The sequence below is a fragment of the Dreissena polymorpha genome, chromosome 1 (genome assembly GCF_020536995.1).
Source record: "Dreissena polymorpha isolate Duluth1 chromosome 1, UMN_Dpol_1.0, whole genome shotgun sequence".
Taxonomy (NCBI): Eukaryota; Metazoa; Mollusca; class Bivalvia; order Myida; family Dreissenidae; genus Dreissena; species Dreissena polymorpha.
The window spans coordinates 80663139-80690572 of record NC_068355.1 but is presented as its reverse complement, the minus strand read 5'-3'; the positions used below and the strand labels follow the sequence as shown (position 1 = coordinate 80690572).

Sequence of the window (27434 nt, the reverse complement as noted above, 5' to 3'; positions counted from 1 at the left end):
AAGTCATTATAATTTAGTACAATGTGATTGGTTGCAGGAGTAAACCAAACTCGTTGGAGGGGGGTATTGATATGCGCTGCATATCAGGACAATGACAATGAACTTAAAAACCAAACACTAACTTTTAACATGATCTTTTAACTGTTACCTTTTAATCTGTTGTTCATCTGTATTATTCCTTTTTATTCACCTGAGCATCTACACAGGGCATATGACAGCCAAAACATATTATATATGCATTAAGGTCCGTATTATTCACGACCGTTTTACACATAAACAATATTCTGGTTGTACGCCTGTGGATTATTTTTATTTCGTTTCCGAATAACTTATCCGAATGTGAGTGCTGTCACCTGCCTCGTGATTTTCACTGTTGTTGTATTTGTATTTTAATCTCATCTTTAGCACTATGTAAAACATTATTATGTATATTACATTACTGCTGAGTAATAATGACCACAGTTACATAATAACAGTTATTTTACGATAAAACTTAACTTGTCCATGAGACACCGGTTCATTGTCAGCCATTTGTCGCAGTGCTTTATGGTCTGATGAGTCATCTCTTTTAAAATAGCTTTCTTCACGATGTCTTATTTTAGATCAACGGTAATGTTTACATGTTCTAGTATTTGACCCTTTTGTATTCGTCGTTTAAAGAGACATATCGACTCTGATTATTTTCAATTCTTGAAGCCATTTTCTCAAGTGCTAGACGTTGCTTAGTGAGCGTTCTAATTTCGACCAGTTGGTCGCCCCGATTTGGCCATTTTTGGGGCGCCCATGGCCAACTGGCCCGCTCAATGACCAGTTATGGCCTTAAATGACCTTGTTTGGCCACATTTGCCCTTACGCTAGTATAAAAGGACGACCAATTTTTGGTCATCAGCTCAGTTCCATCACGAAAACTAAGAGGCAGGTCCTTTAATAAAATTAACAGCAAAAGCTTATATTCACTTATATTTATTTGAAAGAGCTCATTTAACATCATACTTAAAGTACTTACCTGTGGCATTTCATTACGACATTTGGAAGCATTTATTGTCATTTGATGTACTTAAAATTGTTGCCATTATCAATTGTGAAAGACTCAAACATTAAACAAGTAAACTTGTAACACTTCAAATAACAAACTGTAGGAAATCTTATGCTCAGGTGAAAATACACCAACTGCCTTTATAAGACTATAATACATACATTTACTAATGTAATGATTTTTGAGTTGCATACAGCAATGATTATTTTGTTCAACGTGCGACAATAAAAGTTAATAACTTTTCGAATAGTGTTGTTTGCATTCCTCATATGTTTAAAAGCGCAGCATGGACGGCTGAAAAGTCAGTGTATTACTTGTACGTACACAAGCGTTCACAGGTGGAACGTAACAATATCTTCAGAGATTTAAAGCCAATCAATGTTCAGATGTTTCATGTTTTTATCTGAATTGTTCAGAAAAAAAAGCTATTTTCTTAAGCAGCTTTGTGAATACCTGCACAGGCAACAGTTCAAACTTAACTGAATAATACTGTCAAAACATCAACAAGACCACTATTGTTTTTTTCTTTATTTTCTCTGCACATACAGTCTAAGCAACGAGTACACAGGCTCCACCAGCCGCTCTGATCTTCTTCTGAGCAGACTGACTGAAGAACTTGGCCTTGACAATGACGGGCTGCTTGGGCAGGTGACCCTTGCCAAGAACCTTGTAGTAACCCTGCAGACACAAACACAAAGAAATGACACAAGCATGAATAGGCACAGACACAGTCACCCATTCCCTAACAAGACTTATTTACTGTTTTTGCAGAGTACCTGTCATAGTCCATAATCACTTTTTTAAGGATTTAAAATGAACAAGCTAGTGATGTGTGTATTTTTCTGGACAAGTCAATAAATGCAGAACATTGGCAAGGTAATAGTTTTAAACAGGGTGAAAGCTGGGATGTCTAAAGGTATTCTATACATATAAAAGGATTTTTGCAAATGTTCATCAACCAAAGTTTTGTTGTTGTACAAACCAACATGTCAGCTGTTTTGCTTATCTTTTATCAATATTATATGAAAGAAAGACTGCTGGTTTAATCCTTTCAGTGCGGGAACCGAATTTTGAAGGCCTTTGCAAACAGTTTGGATCCAGATGAGACGCCACAGAACGTGGCGTCTCATCAGGATCAAAACTGTTTGCTATTCTGATAATATTCTTTGAAAAAAATCGAAGAAAATGCTTATTTTAGAAATTCAGCAGACAACATTTTAGCAGACGACAAATTACCCAGCATGCAAAGGGTTAAGAAACATATCAGCCTCATTCTGGAAAACCTGGGGACTTAAACATCGTAATACACATTTACGATACATTTTTCAAAGATGCAAACTTGCTTAAGTCCATATCATATGTTTATAAATGTTCAGTACTTAATTACTTACAATGGCATCTCTAGCGCCGTATATATTTGACGAGCATAGCGAGCTAGTTCGTCTAAGATTACAAAATTCTCTCGTAAGTAAACATTGTCGTACGACCGTTTATGAAATAGCCCCCAGGTTTTAATGCTTGTAAATTAAGTGCCGTCCCAGATTAGCCTGTGCAGTCCAGACATGGTATTTCAGGATAACACTCTGCTTTTATGGTCCTTTTAGTATAAAGGAAGTCTCTCCTTAGCCAAATCCAGTTAAGGCAGAATGTGTCCTCCCTATTTAGCATGTGCAGACTGCACATTTATTTACTCCCATTTGTCTAAAACATAACAAAATTTTCCCACTTACTGATCGGACAACATCAATGACTGGGGCCTTATCCTTGCTGTCAGCATATTTCTCACGGGTCTGCTCTGAGACGAGGGACCACAGTTTGTCAAGGTTCACTGTAGGACAGAAGAACTTGTTGTTGGTTCTGTGGAAGTACCGCATACCCACTTTACCAAAGTATCCAGGGTGACTGAAACGAGAGTGTAGTGTGTTTTAAAACCATCAATAATGCAGTGTTCTCGATAAAAAATTTAGTAACCAGTTAGATTTTCAAAGAAGCCAGGAACTAAGCCAGTTTTAAATTCATATTTCAGGGAAAAGAAGCTAGTGCCTAGATTGTATCAGGTGAAATCGCTTGCCACCAGTGCTTGCGGAGATAACAGAATAATGCAGTCTGCAACAAAGCATAAATTAGTAGTGTTGAAAATTTGTCTAAGGTTGTGAGTTCTATCCATCAGTCTGTTTGGCAGGGAATAATTTATTACATCATAGCAAACTCAATTACCCACTAACCAGTCCACACAAATATCCAGAAATTTCTGTTAATGCCTTGCAGTATTGCATGTAAGGGCATTAAACCTATTTTTATTATTTAGTATTATATGTTCTATAAATTTAGAACACTGAATGTTTGGAGACTAGAGGTAGACTTAGACAGGAGGCCTTAACTCCGAAGACGGTCCACTGTTTATCTTCCATCATTATTAATGTCCACACAGCAGTCAGCTATGCAGACAGTGCAAGATTGGCAACTAGTTAGATGTGCAGGTGACCCCTATTGATTTTCAGGTCACTAGGTCAAAGGTCAAGGTGACTTAACTTAAAAAATTGGTTTCCGGATGACGACTCAAGAACGCTTACGCCTAGGATCATGAAACTTCATAGGAACATTGATCATGACTCGCAGATGACCCCTATTGACTTTCATGTCACTAGGTCAAGTCACGGTGACTTGACACAGTAAAATGGTTTCCGGATGATAACTCAAGAAAGCTTACGCCTAGGATCATGAAACTTCATAGGTACATTGATCACGACTCGCAGATGTGGCCTCTAGATTGTTTACGAGCAAATTTTTACGGACGGACGGACATACGACGGACAAAGACCAGTCACAAAAGAACAAATCACTTAAACAAACAAATTGCAAAGAGAATTTGCCTCAGAGTTGTGAGTTTTCACCAGTATTTTGTATGACAGGGATAACTTATCACATCATTGCAAATTCATACAAATGCAGTAATGGCATTTTTATATGAATAAATATGTCTTAAGGACTAACATATGATAGTTGTAATTTAAGTTAACTATCACATCATAAGTTTCTTTCATTAGAATAATGAATGTTTGGACACTAGAGGTAGACTTAGACATGAGGCCTAAACTCCGAAGACGGTCCACTGTTTATCTTCCATCATTATTAATGTCCACACAGCAGTCAGCTATGCAGACAGTGCAAGATGGGCTTTTATTTATCAGCACATTCTGCCTCAGCCTGACGTGCTGTTCTCACCAATGTCATGTCTGACAGGGATAACTTGTGTCATCATTGGCATGTCTTAACACGGGTAATCATAGCCAAGGTCTGCTTGAAGTACATTGGAAAGCATTATATTAAGGGGTGAGGATATGTTATGGTCAACAAAAGCTACCAGGACAGCATGCATAAGTTTTCATTTGTGTCAAGTTTCTTAAACATTATTCTTAAATTAACTGATTGTAAAGATGTGACCAAATAATATGTGCTTTTTTTTATGGAGTAGATCAAGTTTTTTTCCTATTTGTAAATTTATGGAAAGACACCCCGAGTATTTATTTTGAAGGTTGAACTACATGTAGATATCTGGGAAGACACCTGAATAATTATTTTGACGGTTGAAGTACATCAACTACATGTAGATACTTAAAATGTTCCTGTCTGGGATGGGGAATCACAAAAACAATTTGTTAAATCAATTGAATTATACTTGTTAACAACCAATCACTATTCTTACACAATGATCTAATATAAGGAGTTTGTCTCAGATTGTTAGTTCTCACCACTATACTGTATGACAGGGATAACTTGATCACATCACTGAAAACTCCAAGAAACAACAACAAATCTGCTCATGGCAATAGGTAACAATGTATATCCTTTCAAATTATTATATCACACACAGATGATTGTTGGTTTTTTATCCCCCACCATAGGCGGAGGTATATTGTTTTGCGTTGTCCGTCCGTCACTTTTGTGTCCGGAGCCATATCTTGGAAGTGCTTGGCGGATTTCATTGAAACTTGGTATGAGTATATATATGGATAAGAGGATGATGCACGCCAAATGGCATTGTACACTCGAAATGTGCAGCTCATGAGATACACATGCATGCCAAATATCAAGTTGCTATCATCAATATTGCAAGTTATGACCAAGGTTAAAGTTTTGGGACAGACACACACATACAATGACAAACAGGCCAAAAACAATAAACCCCCGCTCATTCAATCCAAGGCATAAAAACATATAATGACAAGCAATACCAATGAATTTTTTCCTTCTTTAAAGTCATATTCAGTCATATATATGATTGTCAATTAGACTGCACTCACTTACCTGGCATGCTTAGCATATCTTAGCTAGTTAAGTTTTTAAAACACATGTACCTTAGCCAAAGACTTCCAACTGCTCTACCTAATAGTGAGAAAGAACAAGCACAGCGCTGGACGAATAAAGCACGCTTTGTGCTGCAAAGACACTAATGGGTAATGTCTGGACACTCGAGGTAGACTTAGACATGATGCCTAAACTCCGAAGACGGTCCACTGTTTATCTTCCATCATTATTAATGTCCACACAGCAGTCAGCTATGCAGACAGTGCAAGATGGGCAACTAGGATCATAGAGAATACTAGGTTAGCGTTGAATACAGAGAAGTTTATGTTGCAAGGCTTAGAACGCTGGAAGCGTGAGCCTTGGCGAGCGCTTTCGGTGTTCGAGCCGAGCAACATAAACTTCTCTGTATTCAACGCTAATCCTAGTATTCTATTTATCCCATTTGATTTTTTCAATGTGACATTTAACATAAATAGATCTAATTACCTTACCAATAATTTTAATTCAGTCATAAAAGCGCTTAAAATCTAACAAATGTAACCATGCGTAGTGATATACATATATTTGTTCTGGTACGCAAAATAGTCTTTAAAAAATTCACAAACAAACTGTAAAACAAGTAAAAATATCACCATATGCCTGCATTCAATTTTACGCAGTATGCGAATTTTAACACATTACGACCGCGAAAAGAAGATTTTACTTTACTATTATTCATTTTATTTTCGAAAGAAAATGATCAAAATCCAATATGGCGGCGATTGTTCCTGTCCTGAAAAAATGCTGTCGATGTCAACATACATGTACACCATGGACGACCTAGTTCTGGCTACCATAACTTTAAATGTCGCTTTTTATGATTTTTGACTGGCGCGACTTTGTACAGGTCTGTCAATACTAAATAAACTGTACGCTGAAGTTTCTTTAGCTATCGAAGACCTTGACAATTTTGACGAGTAAACAGACAATTGCAGCGACTGACACTTTATTTGACAAAATATACAGGGCAATACGTTTTCCGACTTCGGCAACGAATTTAAGGACGCGCAGAACGTGTTTTTTATATAATGTTATGAGTATGCCGTGTGTGATCCGATGCATCAATGGCGCCCATGTTAAAATCATTTCCCCGGGAACAGGGAACGACAAAAGTACAAACAAAAATCAAAACACGTAAGAACTAGTATCTTACCTTTAATTAACCTTTAAAATCCATCTAATAATCCACTTAACTCAATAATTGACGATTTTGCATCTAGGGTCTTTAATAATTATTTTAGCATAGTTAAATAAAGACCCTTATGCCATTCTATCACTTTATTCAAATGAGTTTATGAACGCGATAAACTTTCTTCTTCGTCACACGCTACGTCATGTACTCTACATTACTGCTGTTCAAATGAACCGGAGCAGTTTATCTAATAATAGCCGTTGGTAAACTCGGTTGCATTTGCAGATTTCTGCATACAAACATAATTATGTTTAAACTTGCACAATGTTTTATTTATCTATGCTAAATGCCCTTATTGTACGAGAAAATAATTTAATACATAAATACACAAAGAATGGAAAACATTCCAGTACACAACAGATAAATGAGTAGAAAATACCCTTGTACAAAATGGGACGTTCCCAATTCCAGTGTGTGCTATTTTTACCATCTTATACTTTACACAGCTCTATGCCTAACGTGAATTAAATAGGAAAGCAAACATAGCAGATTATTCATGAACTGTGCGATATGTGTATGGCTTGTTGTACATTCTTAATATTTAAGTTAAATGTCAAAAGTATATGCTTTGGTTATAAACAATGCACATTTCACGAAATAAGGAAAATGTTATCAATTGACAATTCAGATATGTCGACATACAGTACTGTGAGTACATGTAGAAAACATGTGAAATAAGTCGCGTTTATAATAAATCGTCAAAAAAATGGGGAAAATGACGCAATAAGTATGTCATTTTATGACGCCATCAATCAGCTGATTCATTATACGGATGGCGAAAAATTATGTCATGACTAGATTTAAAGGTTGAAGGTCGTATAATTTTGAAGCTTTAGTTTTGTCGACTTTGTTATAAATAAAAATATAACAAAACAAAAATCGTGTAATTTCATATTTTATTTTAACATTTCTTTTGGTGAATATGTCATATATATGTTTTTCTGCAAAATATGCACATTTTCTTCTAATGGGTGACCTTAAAATTCGATCAATGAACCAAACAATATCGACCTAATTTTAGCGCATATCGCATGACGTCATTTAAAAAGTAGTCCGTGCACGCGACAGGTATATTCCACAGTGTTGAATACAAGCAAGTATATTCCACAACGTGTTATACCGTCAATGTCGCGGTGAAAATGGGATAAAATGTTTTATAAGTCAATATGTTTACAGACAGTGCAAGATGGGCAACTAGGATCAATATTTTATTTATCAACACATTCTGCCTCAGCCTGACGTGCTGTTCTCACCAGTGTCATGTCTGACAGGGATAACTTGTGTCATCATTGGCATGTCTTACAGTGTTCTCTGGAAGCTCAGGAAGCCAGCGATTTCCCATTACAATCTTGGCCCTGGCAACTTTTCCCAAAAATATCAATTCAAAACAGCGCAAACAAAGCACGCTTTAGTCCTTAGTAGGTTAATACTTTGGCTACCAAATTCTTTAAAGGGAACACTGGTCTTAACAAGTAATCATAGCCAAGGTCGGGATGGAATGCAATGGAAAGCAGTTGATAAAAGGATAAGATTATGTTACGTTAAACAAAAGCGGTCAGGAAAGCATACTCAAGTGTTCTTATACGTGTAAGAGTTTCTAAAAATGTGTTTTTAAATTTATTTATTGTTAAGTAGGGACCAAACAATATGTTCTTGCTGTTAAGGAGCATATCTAAATTTTCTTATCTGCAAAATATCACGGAAGACAAGTGAATATCGATTTTGAAGGCCAAACTAAAGACAAAATATTGTTACAATTTGGGATGGAAAATCAGCAAGCAAAAAAATAAAATCATTAAATCTAGTGACGTATACAATCGTGTATTTGTCACATTTCTTTCACAAAAGTCATATATATATAGGGAGTTTATCTCAGATTGTTAGTTGTCACCACTATACTGTATGACAGGGATAACTTTATTACATCATAACAAACTCCCAAAAAGTAAACCAACCCATGTCAAAAATCAATAAATAAAAACCTTGCAAACATTTATAAGTTTTTTTAGTTCTTATCATTGTTTCCAGTCCTTCCAAAATACCGAAAGTCCTTGGATTTTTCTGATAATAATTTGGCAAACCTTTTCTTTCTTCCTTGCATTTTCAGAATGACAAAGGTGTTTGTACGGTACCCAAAGCATTTTGTTGCGTCACCTAAGGTAATAACACACTACGTCATCAAATTACAAGTACAATGTACACTTAGCAAAGGAATAGGATCAAAATTGACAACCATGTGCTTTTTGGTTCCTGTTTTATCCAATCAATTTGTAAGCAAGCAGGGCATAAATAAAGGTCATTGTGACTTTCCCGCTGTAAATATCTACACAGAAACAAATATATATATCCTTTAATTATTAACTTGCTCTCAATGGAATTGATAAAGTGAAGCTCTCAGAAGTACATCGTTTGATTAAGAGGAATAAATTTTCATTTCTTAGAGAAATGTATTAATATTGATATTGTTAAAAAAAATCTAATTCTTTACTTTTTCACAATTTTCACTTCTTCATAATTTTTCAATTTTTGCTAGAAACGATGGGTACGATCCGGCAAAGGCTGCATGATTATTGGACCTCCTGGCCAGCAAAACATAATTTTAGGAAGGACTGGTTTATATTGAGTATCACAGATCAGTTGAGTTCTAGAAATGTATACCAATGTATTTATGACTAGTGTGTTATCTTTATACATGTTTGTTCCTTTTTAAAAAGCATTTCAATCATATAGGGGTGGCCATTTAGTCTTGTAAGCTAAGCCAATCAAAAAGACGTACAAGATTAAAAAGATTGTACTTTTGCCAGTAACTTACAACTGTACAACTGCTCTACCTGAATCATACACACAGTGACAAGTCGAAGCACTTTACCAAAAAAGCATACTGGTTGCAATACTGATACTGAATGTCTGGACACTCGAGGTAGACTTAGACATGATGCCTAAACTCCGAAGACGGTCCACTGTTTATCTTCCATCATTATTAATGTCCACACAGCAGTCAGCTATGCAGACAGTGCAAGATGGGCAACTAGGATCAATGTTTTATAAGTCAATATGTTTACAGACAGTGCAAGATGGGCAACTAGGATCAATATTTTATTTATCAACACATTCTGCCTCAGCCTGACGTGCTGTTCTCACCAGTGTCATGTCTGACAGGGATAACGTGTGTCATCATTGGCATGTCTTACAGTATTCTCTGGAAGCTCAGGCAGCCAGCGATTTCCCATTACAATCTTGGCCCTGGCGACTTTTCCCAAAAATATAAATTAACAAGAGGGCCATGATGGCCCTGAATCGCTCACCTGACTCATTAAGATCAGATGAAAACTATGACCTCTATTGTCTACACAATGTTTTTCTATGATTTGACCTAGTGACCTAGTTCCTGACTCTAGATGACCCAAATACAATCCCAATCCAGATTTCATCAAGATAAACATTCTGACCACAGTTAATAAATATTGGATGAAAACTGTGACCTCTATTGTCAACACAAGGTTTTTCTATTTATTTGACCTAGATTTTTACCCCAGATGACCCAAATACAATCCCACCCAGATTTCATCAAGAATTCTGACCAAATTTCATAAAGGTTGGATGAAAACTGTGATCTCTAATGTCTACACAAGGTTTTTCTATTATTTGACCTAGTGACCTAGTTTTTGACCCCAGATGGCCCAAATAAAATCCCAACCCAGATTTCATCAAGATAAACATTCTGACCAAATTTCATAAAGATTGGATGAAAACTGTGACCTCTATTGTCTACAGAAGGTTGTTCTATTATTTGACCTAGTGACCTTGTTTTTGACCCCAGATGACCCAAATACAATCCCAAACCGGATTTCATCAAGATAAACATTTTGACCAAATTTCATCAAGATTGGATGCAAACTGTGACCTCTACTGTCTACACAAACAAATTGTTGACGGACAGACGCAAGGACACACGCAGGCACGCACAACGGACGCCGGACATCACACGATCACATAAGCTCACCGTGTCACTTCATGACAGGTGACCTAAAAATATGTGTCGGAGATAAACATGAACAGTTGTGGTTAAAATCCCATAGAAACAAGGGCTGTTTGTAAAACATGCATGCCCCCCTATATGGGCTATAAGTTGTAGTAGCAGCCATTGTGTGAATACGTTTTTTGTCACTGTGAATGGTGGTGGTGGTGGTGGTGTAGTAGTAGTAGTAGTAGTAGTAGTAGTAGTAGTAGTAGTAATAGTAGTAGTAGTAGTAGTAGATGTAGTAGTAGAAGTAGACAGTAGTAGTAGTAGTAGTAGTAGTAGTAGTAGTAGTGGTAGTAGTGGTAAAAGTAGTAGTAGTAGTGGCAGTAGTAGTAGAAGTAGCAATGGTGGTGGTGGTGGTGGTGGTGGTAGTAGTAGTAGTACTAGTAGTAGTAGTAGAAGTAGTAGTAGTAGTAGTAGTAGTAGTAGTAGTAGTAGTAGTAGTAGTGGTAGTAGTAGTGGTAGTAGCAGTAGAAGTAGTAGTAGTAGTAGTAGTAGAAGTAGTAGTAGTAGTAGGAGTAGTAGTAGTAGTAGTAGTAGTAGCAGTAGCAGAAGCAGTAGCAGCATTACAAGACCAATACTTAAGAATGATCAAATGGGAAAAGGTAACCTAGCACTGGCAGTAAATATGTGGCTCATTTACAGGTCAGATTTGGAATCTCTGCTGTAAAATGAGATTTTGAATGAATTAAAGGGAGGCAAATCTGTAATAAAAAGAACATGCATAAACCATAGTTGTTTCCCTTGTTTGAACCATGCTAAATCCTTACAAGTTTGGAGGAATTGGATGAAAAATTTGGACTTTATTGCATAAACACCATTTTCTCAATTCAAGGGGAGGTAATTCTGTACTTCATGGACCAATAATGCTCATTTTTTTGTAGGGTTCGTGTCCTCATTGATATAAAGACACTGTGCAAATTTGGAAAGGATCGGACAAAAAATGTGGAAGATTTTTGTAAGTTTTCACAAAATAGGCAAAAACGAATAAACATGCAAAGTTCAACGAGCTCCTGCGGCCATGTTTTTTGACGAATCAAATTTCTTTGAAGAACTTTTTCAGGGGAGCCTTCAAATGTCATCCCTGTGAAATTTTTTGAAAATTTGATGAGCGGTTTCTGACAAGATTTTTTTTAGGTTTTTACCATATATGGTCATGGCGGCCATCTTGGTTATGTGATCAAATTTTTTTTAACAATTCTTTTGTCCCATGACCATGGGATGCTCCACATGAAATTTAGTTGAAATTGGCTCAATGGTTTAGTAGAAGATGTTTACAAATTGTTTACAGACAGACAGACAGACGGACAGACGGACGCTGAGTGATCACAATAGCTCACCCCGAGCTATCGCTCAGGTGAGCTAAAAACAGCACAAACGAAGCACGCTTTAGTCCTTAGTAGGTTTATACTTTGGCAACCCAATTCTTTAAAGGGAACACTGGTCTTAACAGGTAATCATAGCCAAGGTCGGTATGAAATGCAATGGAAAGCAGTTGATAAAAGGGTAAGATTATGTTACGTTTAACAAAAGCGGTCAGGAAAGCATACTCAAGTGTTCTTATAAGTGTAAGAGTTTCTAAAAATGTGTTCTTAAATTTATTCATTAATAAGTAGGGACCAAACAATATGTTCTTGCTGTTAAGGAGCAAATCTAAATTTTCTTATCTGCAAAATATCACGGAAGACAACTGAATATCGATTTTGAAGGCCAAACTAAAGACAAAATATTGTTACAATTTGAGATGGAAAATCAGCAAGCAGAAAAATAAAAGCATTAAATCTAGTGACGTATACAATCCTGTATTTGTCACATTTCTTTCACAAAAGTCATATAGGGAGTTTATCTCAGATTGTTAGTTGTCACCACTATACTGTATGACAGGGATAACTTTATTACATCATAACAAACTCCCAAAAAGTAAACCAACCCATGTCAAAAATCAATAAATAAAAACCTTGCAAACATTTATAAGTTTTTTTAGTTCTTATCATTGTTTCCAGTCCTTCCAAAATACCGTAAGTCCTTGGATTTTTCTGATAATAATTTGGCAAACCTTTTCTTTATTCCTTGCATTTTCAGAATGACATAGGTGTTTGTAAACTATGGTACCCAAAGCATTTTGTTGCGTCACCTAAGGTAATAACACACTACGTCATCAAATTACAAGTACAATGTACACTTAGCAAAGGAATAGGATCAAAATTGACAACCATGTGCTTTTTGGTTCCTGTTTTATCCAATCAATTTGTAAGCAAGCAGGGCATAAATAAAGGTCATTGTGACTTTCCCGCTGTAAATATCTACACAGAAACAAAAATATATATCCTTTAATTATAAACTTGCTCTCAATAGAATTGATAAAGTGAAGCTCTCAGAAGTACATCGTTTGATTAAGAGGAATAAATTTTCATTTCTTAGAGAAATGTATTAATATTGATATTAAATAGTATATTATAATAACATTGAAATATTGTTAAAAAAATCTAATTCTTTACTTTTTCACAATTTTCACTTCTTCATAATTTTTCAATTTTTGCTAGAAACGATCGGTACGATCCGGCAAAGGCTGCATGATTATTGGACCTCCTGGCCAGCAAAACATAATTTTAGGAAGGACTGGTTTATATTGAGCATCACAGATCAGTTGAGTTCTAGAAATGTATACCAATGTATTTAAGACTAGTGTGTTATCTTTATACATGTTTGTTCCTTTTTAAAAAGCATTTCAATCATATAGGGGTGGCCATTTAGTCTTGCAAGCTAAGCCAATCAAAAAGACGTACAAGATTAAAAAGACTGTACTTTTGCCAGTAACTTACAACTGTACAACTGCTCTACCTGAATCATACACACAGTGACAAGTCGAAGCACTTTACCAACGAAGCATACTGGTTGCAATACTGATACTGAATGTCTGGACACTAGAGGTAGACTTAGACATGAGGCCTAAACTCCGAAGACGGTCCACTGTTTATCTTCCATCATTATTAATGTCCACACAGCAGTCAGCTATGCAGACAGTGCAAGATGGGCAACTAGGATCAATGTTTTATAAGTCAACATGTTTACAGACAGTGCAAGATGGGCAACTAGGATCAATATTTTATTTATCAACACATTCTGCCTCAGCCTGACGTGCTGTTCTCACCAGTGTCATGTCTGACAGGGATAACTTGTGTCATCATTGGCATGTCTTACAGTATTCTCTTGAAGCTCAGGCAGCCAGCGATTTCCCATTACAATCTTGGCCCTGGCGACTTTTCCCAAAAATATCAATTCAAAACAGCACAAACGAAGCACGCTTTAGTCCTTAGTAGGTTTATACTTTGGCAACCCAATTCTTTAAAGGGAACACTGGTCTTAACAGGTAATCATAGCCAAGGTCGGTATGAAATGCAATGGAAAGCAGTTGATAAAAGGGTAAGATTATGTTACTTTTAACAAAAGCGGTCAGGAAAGCATACTCAAGTGTTCTTATACGTGTAAGAGTTTCTAAAAATGTGTTCTTAAATTTATTCATTAATAAGTAGGGACCAAACAATATGTTCTTGCTGTTAAGGAGCAAATCTAAATTTTCTTATCTGCAAAATATCACGGAAGACAACTGAATATCGATTTTGAAGGCCAAACTAAAGACAAAATATTGTTACAATTTGAGATGGAAAATCAGCAAGCAGAAAAATAAAAGCATTAAATCTAGTGACGTATACAATCCTGTATTTGTCACATTTCTTTCACAAAAGTCATATAGGGAGTTTATCTCAGATTGTTAGTTGTCACCACTATACTGTATGACAGGGATAACTTTATTACATCATAACAAACTCCCAAAAAGTAAACCAGCCCATGTCAAAAATCAATAAATAAAAACCTTGCAAACATTTATCAGTTTTTTTTAGTTCTTATCATTGTTATCAGTCCTTCCAAAATACCGTAAGTCCTTGGATTTTTCTGATAATAATTTGGCAAATCCAGAAATGATTATTATATTACAGAACCTAATTTCCAGTATTAAATTATGGTGAAATTTGGAATTCCATAAGCTATTTTCATAAATTCATAATTATCGAGGTCAAAGTTAGATTAAACCAAATACTCCAATGATTTAAAACCTGTTCTTTATTCCTTGTATTTTCAGAATGACAAAGGTGTTTGTACGGTACCCAAAGCATTTTGTTGCGTCACCTAAGGTAATAACACACTACGTCATCAAATTACAAGTACAATGTACACTTAGCAAAGGAATAGGATCAAAATTGACAACCATGTGCTCTTTGGTTCCTGTTATATCCAATCAATTTGTAAGCAAGCAGGGCATAAATAAAGGTCATTGTGACTTTCCCGCTGTAAATATCTACTCAGAAACAAATATATATATATATATATATATATCTTTTAATTATTAACTTGCTCTCAATGGAATTGATAAAGAGAAGCTCTCAGAAGTACATCGTTCGATTAAGTGGAATAAATTTTCATTTCTTAGAGAAATGTATTAATATTGATATTAAATAGTATATTATAATAACATTGAAATATTGTTAAAAAAATCTAATTCTTCACTTTTTTCACAATTTTCATTTCTTCATAATTTTTCAATTTTTGCTAGAAAAGATCGGTACGATCCGGCAAAGGCTGCATGATTATTGGACCTCCTGGCCAGCAAAACATAATTTTAGGAAGGACTGGTTTATATTGAGCATCACAGATCAGTTGAGTTCTAGAAATGTATACCAATGTATTTATGACTAGTGTGTTATCTTTATACATGTTTGTTCCTTTTTAAAAAGCATTTCAATCATATAGGGGTGGCCATTTAGTCTTGCAAGCTAAGCCAATCAAAAAGACGTACAAGATTAAAAAGACTGTACTTTTGCCAGTAACTTACAACTGTACAACTGCTCTACCTGAATCATACGCACAGTGACTAGTCAAAGCACTTTACCAACGAAGCATACTGGTTGCAATACGGATAATGAATGTCTGGACACTCGAGGTAGACTTAGACATGAGGCCTAAACTCCGAAGACGGTCCACTGTTTATCTTCCATCATTATTAATGTCCACACAGCAGTCAGCTATGCAGACAGTGCAAGATGGGCAACTAGGATCAATGTTTTATAAGTCAACATGTTTACAGGCAGTGCAAGATGGGCAACTAGGATCAATATTTTATTTATCAACACATTCTGCCTCAGCCTGACGTGCTGTTCTCACCAGTGTCATGTCTGACAGGGATAACTTGTGTCATCATTGGCATGTCTTACGGTGTTCTCTGGAAGCTCAGGCAGCCAGCGATTTCCCATTACAATCTTGGCCCTGGCAACTTTTCCAAAAAATATCAATTCAAAACAGCGCAAACAAAGCACGCTTTAGTCCTTAGTAGGTTGATACTTTGGCTAACCAAATTCTTTAAAGGGAACACTGGTCTTAACAGGTAATCATAGCCAAGGTCGGGATGGAATGCAATGGAAAGCAGTTGATAAAAGGGTAAGATTATGTTACGTTTAACAAAAGCGGTCAGGAAAGCATACTCAAGTGTTCTTATACGTGTAAGAGTTTCTACATATATGTGTTCTTAAATTTATTCATTGTTAAGTAGGGACCAAACAATATGTTCTTGCTGTTAAGGAGCAAATCTAAATTTTCTCATCTGCAAAATATCACGGAAGACAACTGAATATCGATTCTGAACGCCAAACTAAAGACGAAATATTGTTACAATTTGGGATGGAAAATCGGCAAGCAAAAAAATAAAATCATTAAATCTAGTGACGTATACAATCCTGTATTTGTCACATTTCTTTCACAAAAGTCATATAGGGAGTTTATCTCAGATTGTTTGTTGTCACCACTATACTGTATGACAGGGATAACTTTATTACATCATAACAAACTCCCAAAAAGTAAACCAGCCCATGTCAAAAATCAATAAATAAAAACCTTGCAAACATTTATAAGTTTTTTTTAGTTCTTATCATTGTTTCCAGTCCTTCCAAAATACTGTTAGTCCTTGTATTTCTCTGATAATAATTTGGCAAATCCGGAAATGATTATTATATTACAGAACCTAATTTCCAGTAATAAATTATGGTGAAATTTGGAATTCCATAAGCTTTTTTCATAAATTCATAATTATCCAGGTCAAAGTTAAGATTTTACCAAATACTCCAATGATTTAAAACCTTTTTTTTTTTCCTTGCATTTTCAGAATGACAAAGGTGTTTGTACGGTACCCAAAGCATTTTGTTGCGTCACCCAAGGTAATAACACACTACGTCATCAAATTACAAGTACAATGTACACTTAGCAAAGGAATAGGATCAAAATTGACAACCATGTGCTTTTTGGTTCCTGTTTCATCCAATCAATTTGTAAGCAAGCAGGGCATAAATAAAGGTCATTGTGACTTTCCCGCTGTAAATATTTTCACAGAAACAAATATATATATCCTTTAATTATCAACTTGCTCTCAATGGAATTGATAAAGTGAAGCTCTCAGGAGTACATCGTTTGATTAAGAGGAATAAATTTTAATTTCTTAGAGAAATGTATTGATATTGATATTAAATAGTATATTATAATAACATTGAAATATTGTTTAAAAAATCTTATTCTTTACGTTTTTTACAATTTTCATTCCTTCATAATTTTTCAATTTTTGCTAGAAACGATCGGTACGATCCAGCAAAACATAATTTTAGGAAGGACTGGTTTATATTGAGCATCACAGATCAGTTGAGTTCTAGAAATGTATACCAATGTATTTATGACTAGTGTGTTATCTGTATACATGTTTGTTCCTTTTTAAACAAGCAAATTCATAGAATTGATATCCCCCGCAACATATGCTTTGTTTGAGGATGGGTGCAAATCGGACGACGGATGGACAGCCGGACAACGCCAAAACAATATCCCTCCGCCTCTGGCGGAAGATATATACTCATACCAAGTTTCAATGAAATCCGCCAAAGCGCTTCCAAGATATGGCTCCGGGCACAAAAGTGCCTATAGTAAAAAGCATTTTTTCAAGATACAAAGGGCCATAACTCTGTTTTTAACAAATGGTGTACAATGCCATTTGGCGTGCATCATCCTCTTATGCATATATATATACTCATACCAAGTTTCAATGAAATCCGCCAAAGCACTTCCAAGATATGGCTCCGGACACAAAAGTGCCTATACTAAAAAGCATTTTTTCAAGATACAAAGGGCCATAACTCTGTTTTTAACAGATGGTGTACAATGCCATTTGGCGTGCATCATCCTCTTATGCATATATATACTCATGCCAAGTTTCAATGAAATCCGCCAAATCACTTCTAAGATATGGCTCCGGACACAAAAGTGCCGGACGGACGGACAGCCGGACGGACAACGCCAAAACAATATCCCTCCGCCTCTGGCGGGGGATAAAAAGCATTTCAATCATATAGGGGTGGCCATTTAGTCTTGCAAGCTAAACCAATCAAAAAGATGTAAAAGATTAAAAAGACTGTACTTTCGCCAGTAACTTACAACTGTACAACTGCTCTACCTGAATCATACGCACAGTGACAAGTCGAAGCACTTTACCAACGAAGCATACTGGTTGCAATACTGATACTGAATGTCTGGACACTCGAGGTAGACTTAGACATGATGCCTAAACTCCGAAGACGGTCCACTGTTTATCTTCCATCATTATTAATGTCCACACAGCAGTCAGCTATGCAGACAGTGCAAGATGGGCAACTAGGATCAATGTTTTAGAAGTCAACATGTTTACAGACAGTGCAAGATGGGCAACTAGGCAGGCCTCGACACTAACGGTGGTCCGGGGACCCGAGGCCCCCAGATTTTGGCGAGGACCACCAGTTCTTTCAAGCTGGGTGGTCCTCCGGGAACCCTAAATTTATAGAACCACTTTGTCTTGATTGACCATTTGAATTTTTAAAAGTGCCTCCAATTTTTAAAGAGCGGCGTATAAAAAAAAATCGGTAAAATCTTATCCGAAAATGTACTGCGAATCAAAAGCACACGACTGAGCATTAGCGGCCAGCGTCTGTCAGTTGTAAATATTGATTTTCGACGATGTAAGCGACCTACAGTGCAGAGTATATTGAAATCACTGAAGCGTGTAAGTGTTACAAACGGTGTTTTTACTGCTATTGTCAAGTTTTATGGGGGTTATTATCGGATTATTAATGGCTCCTTTATGATATTGAGCCCCCAAAAAAGTAACATTGGGACAAACTGTCACGACGATCAGTAATTATAATAATTATTAGGGCCGCTATTTCTTGAATCAAAACCATAGGCGATCGGGCTGGCAAAATCATTTAATTTCTCCACAAAAACACATGCCGGTATACACTTATTTTCAACAGGTATTTGTGAGCATTTCTGTTTAATAGTTCCATTATTATTATGACCTTGGAAGGATATAATTTGATTAAGATACCAACAATTTCTGACAACATTCCCCCATCTTTAGAGTATATATTTTTCCCCCAAATATTTTTAAAATTCCCCTCTCGGAGGTCAGGTGTTATTCAATTTTAATCAATACCTCATTTAAATACGTATTTTGTTACGAAATTACTACAATTTTCCTGAACTGCATCCATGTGTTTACTTCATTTTAGCCTTTACCGCAAACCGTATGTAGTTCACTATCACGACTTTCGCTTTACGACATCTACCGCAAACCATACGAATTCCATCATGTCGCACAACAACAAAAGCTATCGTAAAAAAATTGACAAATCTGTTTTAACTTTTAAATAAATTGATATTCTTTTCAAACAAGTACAACTTAAAAGTCAGTCTCCTTCAAATGCCGGCAGTGAAACGCCAGAAACGTCAGGTCAAGAGAGTGTTGAAAGACTGTTTAGTTTGCTCAACCTGCTTTGCACGCCACAGAGAAACAGGCTTGGGTAAGCTACACTGGAGTACCTGATCAGACTTTGTGAAGAGGAGGTCACCAGAATAATTGATAAATTCCCTGAAAAGCCCAAACATGTTGAACTTTGAACATGAACATAACATGTTTATGAACAAGGGCTGTTTGTAAAACATGCATGCCCTCCATATGGGCTGTCCGTTGTAGTGGCAGCCATTGTGTGAATATGATTTTTGTCACTGTGACCTTGACCTTTGACCTAGTGACCTGAAAATCAATAGGGGTCATCTGCGAGTCACGATCAATATACCTATGAAGTGTCATGATCCTATGCAAAAGCGTTCTTGAGTTATCATCCAAAAATCATTTTACTACTTCGGGTCACCGTGACCTTTGACCCTGTGATCTCAAAATCGATAGTGGTCATTTGCAAGTCATGATCAATCTACCTATGAAGTTTCATGATCCTAGTCTTATGTTTTCTTGAGTTATCATCCGAAAACCATTTTTCTATTTCGGGTCACCGTGACCTTGACCTGTGACCTAGTGACCTCAAAATCAATAGAGGTCATCTGCGAGTCATGATCAATGTACCCATGAAGTTTCATGATCCTAGGCATATGCGTTCTTGAGTTATCATCCGGAAACCATTTTACTATTTCGGGTCACCGTGACCTTGACCTTTGACCTAGTGACCTCAAAATCAATAGGGGTCATCTGCAAGTCATGATCAATGTACCTATGAAGTTTCATGATCCTAGTCGTATTCGTTCTTGAGTTATCATCCGAAAACCATTTTACTATTTCGGGTCACCGTCACCTTGACCTTTGACCTAGTGACCTCAAAATCAATAGGGGTCATCTGCGAGTCATGATCAATCTACCCATGAAGTTTCATGATCCTAGGCGTATGCGTTCTTGAGTTATCATCCAGAAACCATTTTACTATTTCGGGTCACCGTGACCTTGACCTTTGACCTAGTGACCTCAGAATGAATAGGGGTTATCTGCGAGTCATGATCAATCTACCCATGAAGTTTCATGATCCTAGGCGTATGCGTTCTTGAGTTATCATCCGGAAACCATTTTACTATTTCGGGTCACCGTGACCTTGACCTTTGACCTAGTGACCTCAAAATCAATAGGGGTCATCTGCGAGTCATGATCAATGTACCCATGAAGTTTCATGATCCTAGGCGTATGCGTTCTTGAGTTATCATCCGGAAACCATTTTACTATTTCGGGTCACCGTGACCTTGACCTTTGACCTAGTGACCTCAAAATCAATAGGGGTCATCTGCAAGTCATGATCAATGTACCTATGAAGTTTCATGATCCTAGGCCCAAGTGTTCTTGAGTTATCGTCTGACAACCACCTGGTGGACGGACCGACCGACAGATCGACCGACCGAGCAAAGCAATATACCCCCTCTTCTTCGAAGGGGATCATAATAAAAGAGATTCAATTATGTTTTTCTCCCTCTGTATGGTGAATTATAGTGTTAAAACTTGATTTTGTACCGTTACTAGCTAAGCATAGAAATTTCCCCCTTTTCCCCTTTAACGCGCGAATTTTCCCCCCCCTCAGGGGACCCGACCCCCTTCCCGTTGTGCTCAGGTGAGCTAAAAATTTATCGAAGGCATGCAATCTAAGCACAGTTTGGGCATATGAAGGTAATTGAAAAATAAAATTGTACAACACTGAATAGACATTGTTGAACTCTATAAATAAAGTTGCTAGTATGTTTATTTTGATTTTTTGCATGAAAATAACCATTATTATTTATTTTTAGGTCATTTAGAAAAGCTAAGAATTATTTTCCAAAACTTAGTAGTAACGTTAAGAATAAAATTTCAGAGTTAAGAATTATTTTTGAAAATCTGGTAGTAACGTTAAGAATTTCACAAAACCTTATCTGGAGTTCTGATTTGACTACAGAAAACCTATCCAGACACCTAACAAATATGCAATCAATATATAATTTGGTTAACATATTGTTTTACAATATGCTATAGAAGTGCTTTAATTTGCTTATTGATAATTTAAAGTTTCAAGAGTGGGGACATTTCGTAGAATTGTAAGATTTTGGGAAAATAGCGAAGACATTTCATCAGTTATCTTTAATGCCATTGCAATAATCTATAACAAATCAATAATTAACAGACCGGGCAAAATCTGTAGAGCGTGTAAGTTTCTGGAATGTCGAAGAAGTTATAACAATATTCGTTCTCAAATGATCACGCACTTGAAAAAATTTGTCCATACGCCCCCCCCCCAATTAAACAAGAAACTGTCCAAGACGGGTGATGCTCCCCAAAGGTTTTTTGTCACAATTTTGCACTATATATTCAGATAAAAGAAATCGTTTTGAAGGCACACTAGTTGGGGGGACAAGATTTTTCTTATAGAAAATTTCAAAGGGTCATAACTCTGTGAAAAATCATCAAACCAGAACCCGCTGATAATATGCACATCTCCTCTTGGTAGTGAAGCTTCCCATAAAGTTTCATTGAATTTCGGTCATTGGTTGCTGAGAAATAGCCCGGACAAAAATTGTGCACAGACGGACAGACGAAGCGGCAACTATATGCTCCCCCCAAAATAAATTTTGGGGGAACATATTTATTTTGGGGGAACATAAAAACTGATCACATTAACAATGATCTCAAGATCAATCCTTGACGGCTCAAATCCAGATTTCCAGAATAATTCGCATATTTGACAACCCTAGACTAAGACTTGCATCAGGTCCTTTAAACAGGACATCAATTTCTGAACACTTAAGATACTTGTATGTCTTCGGAATTATCTTAACATGGACCTACACCCAATATATTACCAGTCATGTTTTGCCTCAGCTTGATGTGCTGTTCTCACCAGTGACAAGTCTGACAGGGATAACTTGTGACATCATTGGCATGATTTTCCAAATCCTGTATGATAATGTCATACTTACTATTTATCCATGTTGATTCTGTGGTGGTGTTGGCCTCCAGCATTACCGCGACCACCTGGATGCTTCCTGTGTTTACCTGACAACAAGTGCAATACGACATAATAAAGAAACTGAAGATAGAGCAACAAGACAAATAAGTTGAATTTCCAGCCTAAAGTTTATTCTCATTAACAAATAAATACACACCGTATTCATTTGTTACCTCTGCTCATGGAGTTATTTGATAACAGTGAAATAACTGGCCGTTATCAAGTAAATATTGTTAACAACAACTGAAACCAATTTTAAATGTTACAACCATTCATGGTTTAAAACAGTATCAATTGTTAAGACTGTGGGAAATTATTTTCAAATAACATTATTGAACTATGGCCTCTTTCTATTGGTGGCAAATTGTTATAATACTGTGAGTTTCTACAAATTAACAAACTAGTCTTAGGACTAGCTGGACTAAAAATGTGTCAGTAACTGTAAGTGTGAGACCTAAGAATGGAAAACCTTCTATAAAGTCAGAAAAAAGGCAACAAATGAGAAGCAGTAACAGCAGGGTTTTTTTCCCACTTTTTGGGAAGATAGCCCATGGCTTTGGAATTGGGAATTTTATAGGCATTTACATGAAATTGGGAAAATAAATTCATAAGCCTTTTGATTCCAAACTAAAAGTCCACTGATTAGGGAAATACTAAATTAGTTATAACTCTTTATAATCATTCAAATTAAAAGAACAAAATCAATATAATGTTAGATGTAATTGAATGAAAATTGAGATAAAATACGCCAGGTTTTTTTTTACTAAGAAAGTGACGCCGATATTCGGCGTCTTCCCCTACCAGAATTTTTCCCCTAAAAATACCATTTCCCCTCCAAAAATATAATTTTTCACCAAAATATACTCTCTCTCTCTCTAGACAAACACTCAAATCTGGGAATCCCATGGATTCTATATATAGCTCATTAATTACGTCATGGAAACCGGGCAACTAATTGTATTAATCATGTGAATATTTTACTGGATTCCAGTCGAATTTTCATCCGGGTTATGTGAAAGCCAAGATATAAACGTTAAAACTGTAAAAAGTCTCACAATTGGCGTTCATACACGAACAAAATAAAACGTTCGGACTCGGAAAATATTAATTGCGTTGACGCATTTTTTAAGAATGAATCATCAAAAACCGTTGAAACCCAGCAGGATTCGGAGGTACATGTAATCAACATCGATTAATACTGTCGGATTATTGTGAAAGTGAATGTAGACAATCGGCAGCTGCCGCACCTTTCCCTTCCAATACTGTAGCAGATCTAGATCGTCAACCCATTCATCATGAAATTGAAATCACAATATTGACATCGTTCCCCGGCCCCAGTTGAAGACATTTCCCATTATTAGATCTACCCCTGCAACTTTATTTAGGACTTTGACTTTAATATCATACTTGTTCATGTGTTTAAGAACAAAAAAGGTTAGAGACATGCCTCTTTTTCTAAAAATAAACCCTGAAGTCTGTAGGTGAGTTATAGACATTGAAAGGAACAGTTTTTATTTTTTCCCAGAATATGTCTCTTTCGCGCTCGATTTTCCCCTTTTACCCAGCGTCTTCCCCTATAAACCCCGAAGTCTGTAGGTGAGTTATAGACATTGAAATGAACAGTTTTTATTTTTTCCCAGACTATGTCTCTTTCGCGCTCGATTTTCCCCTTTTACCCAGCATCTTCCCCTTTTTCTAAAAAAAAACCCTGTACGCATTAGACACTTCTATAAAAAAAAAAAAGAATTTGGGGGGGGGGGAATTGGGAATTTTTTGCCACATTTTGGGAAAAAAGTATACTTTTTGGGATTGGGAACATAGCCGAATTTCGGCTATAAAATCGGGCCATAAAAAACACTGAACAGATCTTTCATTTGCTGAAACTTATAGAAACCCTTCATAAAGTAGATAATTTGTTAATTGAGCTGGAAGTCACAAACCGATTGTGAGATTTTTTCACAAAACTTAAAACACATACTAGATATCAACAAAAATATTTTGTAAAATGAAGTAAACCCATAAAAAACTTGTAAGCATAAAATCAACAACCTTAATTTCCCAATTAAAGTAAAAAGGATGCGATAATTCTCAATAAAAAGGGACCCGGCTCAATTCTCAAACTAGTGAAAAAAACATTGCCATAAGTGTGTGGTTTTTTAACAGTTCTTTGGCGCACCAAATTTGTTCGCAGAACTGCCATTGTGTTAATGACGGGGCGCATATATACTCCCAGAGCAACCATAGCAAAAAGTATGTTTACATGGACTAGGTAGCAATTTTAAAGATTGCAACACTAAATTTATTAAATCTATGTTAGCGTTTCCGATCACCAAAGGCCATTGAATCTTTCAGCTGGCGATTAAAGTTTAAAATGTGAATGAAAATGGCGATTGCAAAAAACCCTGATATTTCTCTATAAGTATATAATATTCCCTACTTTTAAAGAGAACTCGGTACCGATTTCCACATGTAATCGCCATAAAAGCTCCAGGTGGTATTAGATAGTCCACTGATAAGAGATAACCGGATGCCCTTATCGTATATTCAAGCGACATAACACAGTCATGTATGCTGACAGATGCATCACGGGAAATTTTCGGGTAACTTTCCAGTCGCCAAACTGTGATATGTAAGTAACGTCCAATCGGTTACGAGAATGTTTATGGAGGCGGAGTTATATAGCTTTTATTATTTTTGATTGACGTCGTTCACAGAGTAAGCGTTTATCGCAGGTTTATTAACAATGAATCACAGTTGTAGCATTAATACGTGATATAAAACCGTTAAATAAAGCAGTACATTATTAAAGGCGGTTTCGGGCATCATCATCACACCTATTTACCGTACTGTAAACAATCATTAATTATGAGAAGTTAATTGCAATTGGTGAGCAGTGTAAATTTACTTACGGCGATTAAGTTGTGAAAAACAAAACCCGTTAATAATTTGATGCGGTAACAAATTTAATCCAGTGCATGTATATTTTATCATGTCTATTTGTAGAACTGATTTACACCGTTTTTCTACAGCCACGTGATTATAACTATTCACTATGCATTAATACTGGTATGCCATGTAGAACCCGTGTTATAAGAAATAGCGCGAAATTATTGCTGTCAGCTGCAATGCCAAGTTCTACGCATGCAAAGCATGCTTTTTTAAAAACAGAAGATGTGTATCTAAATATAGCCTTGCCGCTCAGTACATGCAGTATTTAAGACTTACAAATTTACCGGTACGTTTGAATAAATTATATATTGCAACTATGGAAAAATATGTCCATTCAAGAATACATTGCAGTAAATGTATTTTTCAAGAATCAAGAAGCATCAGACTAAATTATTGGGAGAAGGGGAGGGGGGGGGCGAATAGGAGTTACGCAAGACCCACCCAATCATAGACCGGGGCATATCTGAAAGTTCTAACATTGTATACCGTTTATGCCAGTGCATGAAAATAAATATAAATGAAAAATAAAAACATGAACTTATTTGATTTCAAGTAACAAATAATGTATTTAAATGTGACTTCATTAATAATTTAATACAGTCATTATTGATACCTATAGATTCGTGATAATTATTATGTCGTTCATTGAGCAAATAAGGTTATAATGTGGGTCGTCATCGTAGTGCTGAAATTTGGCTACTAATTTTTTTTCCTTAGCGCCAACCTAGAAAATGTTCAGCAAACAGGTACGTTTGTTGCAAGATAAACCTGTGTATGTCTTTAAATTATACATAGGCCTATACATGAATGATAAATGCCATTTCTAAAAAATATGTCAATTTAAAACTAACACTTGACAAGAAATTCCATTCCACGCAGAACATAAGGTAAAACAAAACAGAACTGCTGTGTTCATGCACTACATTATATATAACTTACCTATACGACCATGTCCGTGACTGACTTGACCACGAAGTTTCCGCGTCTTCTTATTTTTAGTGGTCTACAGAAAAGCATTGAAAAACTGGTGTGCAAAATGTTATAAAAATCATGAGAATATATACAATGATGTATCGCGGAACAATATGAATTGTAATTATTAAGTTATATTCATAATTTTAAATATATCTGAAAAACTAAATCTAATAAATAACTAAGATTAACATCGATTTTCGACGGGTCTCGCAATATGTTGTTACCATTTTCCTATGCAGGAAGTAAGAGACCGGATGTTGAAAGGTCGGTGACAGGGGTAAACTTTAGTGCGGACATGTTATCCTAGTAAGTAGGAAGTGCAAGCGGAATAATTACTTTATTGCATTTTCGGTTTTGCTGTGGTGGTAACGCTTTTTTTCAGTCAAATGTATAAAGCGTATAGAATTTAAGCATTTAATTTCGACAGAAGTGTCGGTACAAATTGATTTAATATTGTTAGTTTTCCATGAAAATAACTGATAAAAATGATACTGTCCGATTTGTATAAATATTATAAGTTACCCTGCATACATTAAATCAAAAGTAGAATCATACTTTATGCATATTCCAATGCAAAAAGAAAGTTAATTTGAAAAACTAAACTGGGGATACATTTAACATGTATTGATTTTGAAATGTTACAATCTGCATTAACTTATGTAACGTAAATGTACCATCTCAAGTGTTACTGTAGAAAGTGTTTTAGTGCAGGCTATGTTATCCCAGAGTTTGATTCCACATGACTTGTTAGTGAAATACTTGTTCTGTAACCATGTCCTATGAAATATTCAAGTATACAAATAATGAACATCCCAAAATACCAGTAAAGATATCTTAATTAATACATGTACTTGCTGGGAGTTGCAACTGGTTGTACAATTTTTCATGGAAACTCTGCTGCCTGTATTCTGGATGGCACTTTAATTGGAAAAATGAGCAACATTAACTATTGCTGGCATAAATAATCACTATCAGATCATAAATTTATCCATAATGCTCAAATTATGGTAGCGCACCCGTAATGATTTCCCGCAATTT

General features: G+C 36.0%; 2 protein-coding genes across 7 annotated transcripts in view; one reads left to right on the top strand and one right to left on the bottom strand.

Annotated features, from left to right (window-relative positions):
- Positions 1-1549: 1549 nt before the first annotated feature.
- Positions 1550-26713, bottom strand: LOC127837466 (60S ribosomal protein L27a-like). Its single transcript, XM_052364597.1, has 5 exons — positions 26621-26713; positions 26361-26424; positions 22444-22519; positions 2767-2938; positions 1550-1714 (listed from the first exon to the last, which is right to left on the bottom strand). The coding sequence occupies exons 1-5, from the start codon at positions 26621-26623 to the stop codon at positions 1586-1588; spliced, it is 444 nt and encodes a 147-aa protein (XP_052220557.1). The 5' UTR covers positions 26624-26713; the 3' UTR covers positions 1550-1585.
- Positions 26679-27434, top strand: part of LOC127837320 (DENN domain-containing protein 2A-like) — an 86297-nt gene continuing 85541 nt past the window's right edge. For 3 of the 6 annotated variants that reach the window (XM_052364314.1, XM_052364307.1, XM_052364285.1), the window contains exon 1: positions 26679-26702. The gene's annotated coding sequence lies outside the window, so the exon portion shown is untranslated. The other 3 variants (XM_052364293.1, XM_052364304.1, XM_052364297.1) reach the window with 3 other exon arrangements.

Bases quoted from the DNA above. Each gene is read 5' to 3' on its own strand.
- LOC127837466 (XM_052364597.1), bottom strand. The intron at 2,939-22,443 runs GTAAGTATGACA...CTCTCGTTTCAG, and splicing joins AGAATCAACATGGATAAATA to TCACCCTGGATACTTTGGTA. The intron at 1,715-2,766 runs GTAAGTGGGAAA...TTGTGTCTGCAG, and splicing joins TCATTGATGTTGTCCGATCA to GGTTACTACAAGGTTCTTGG.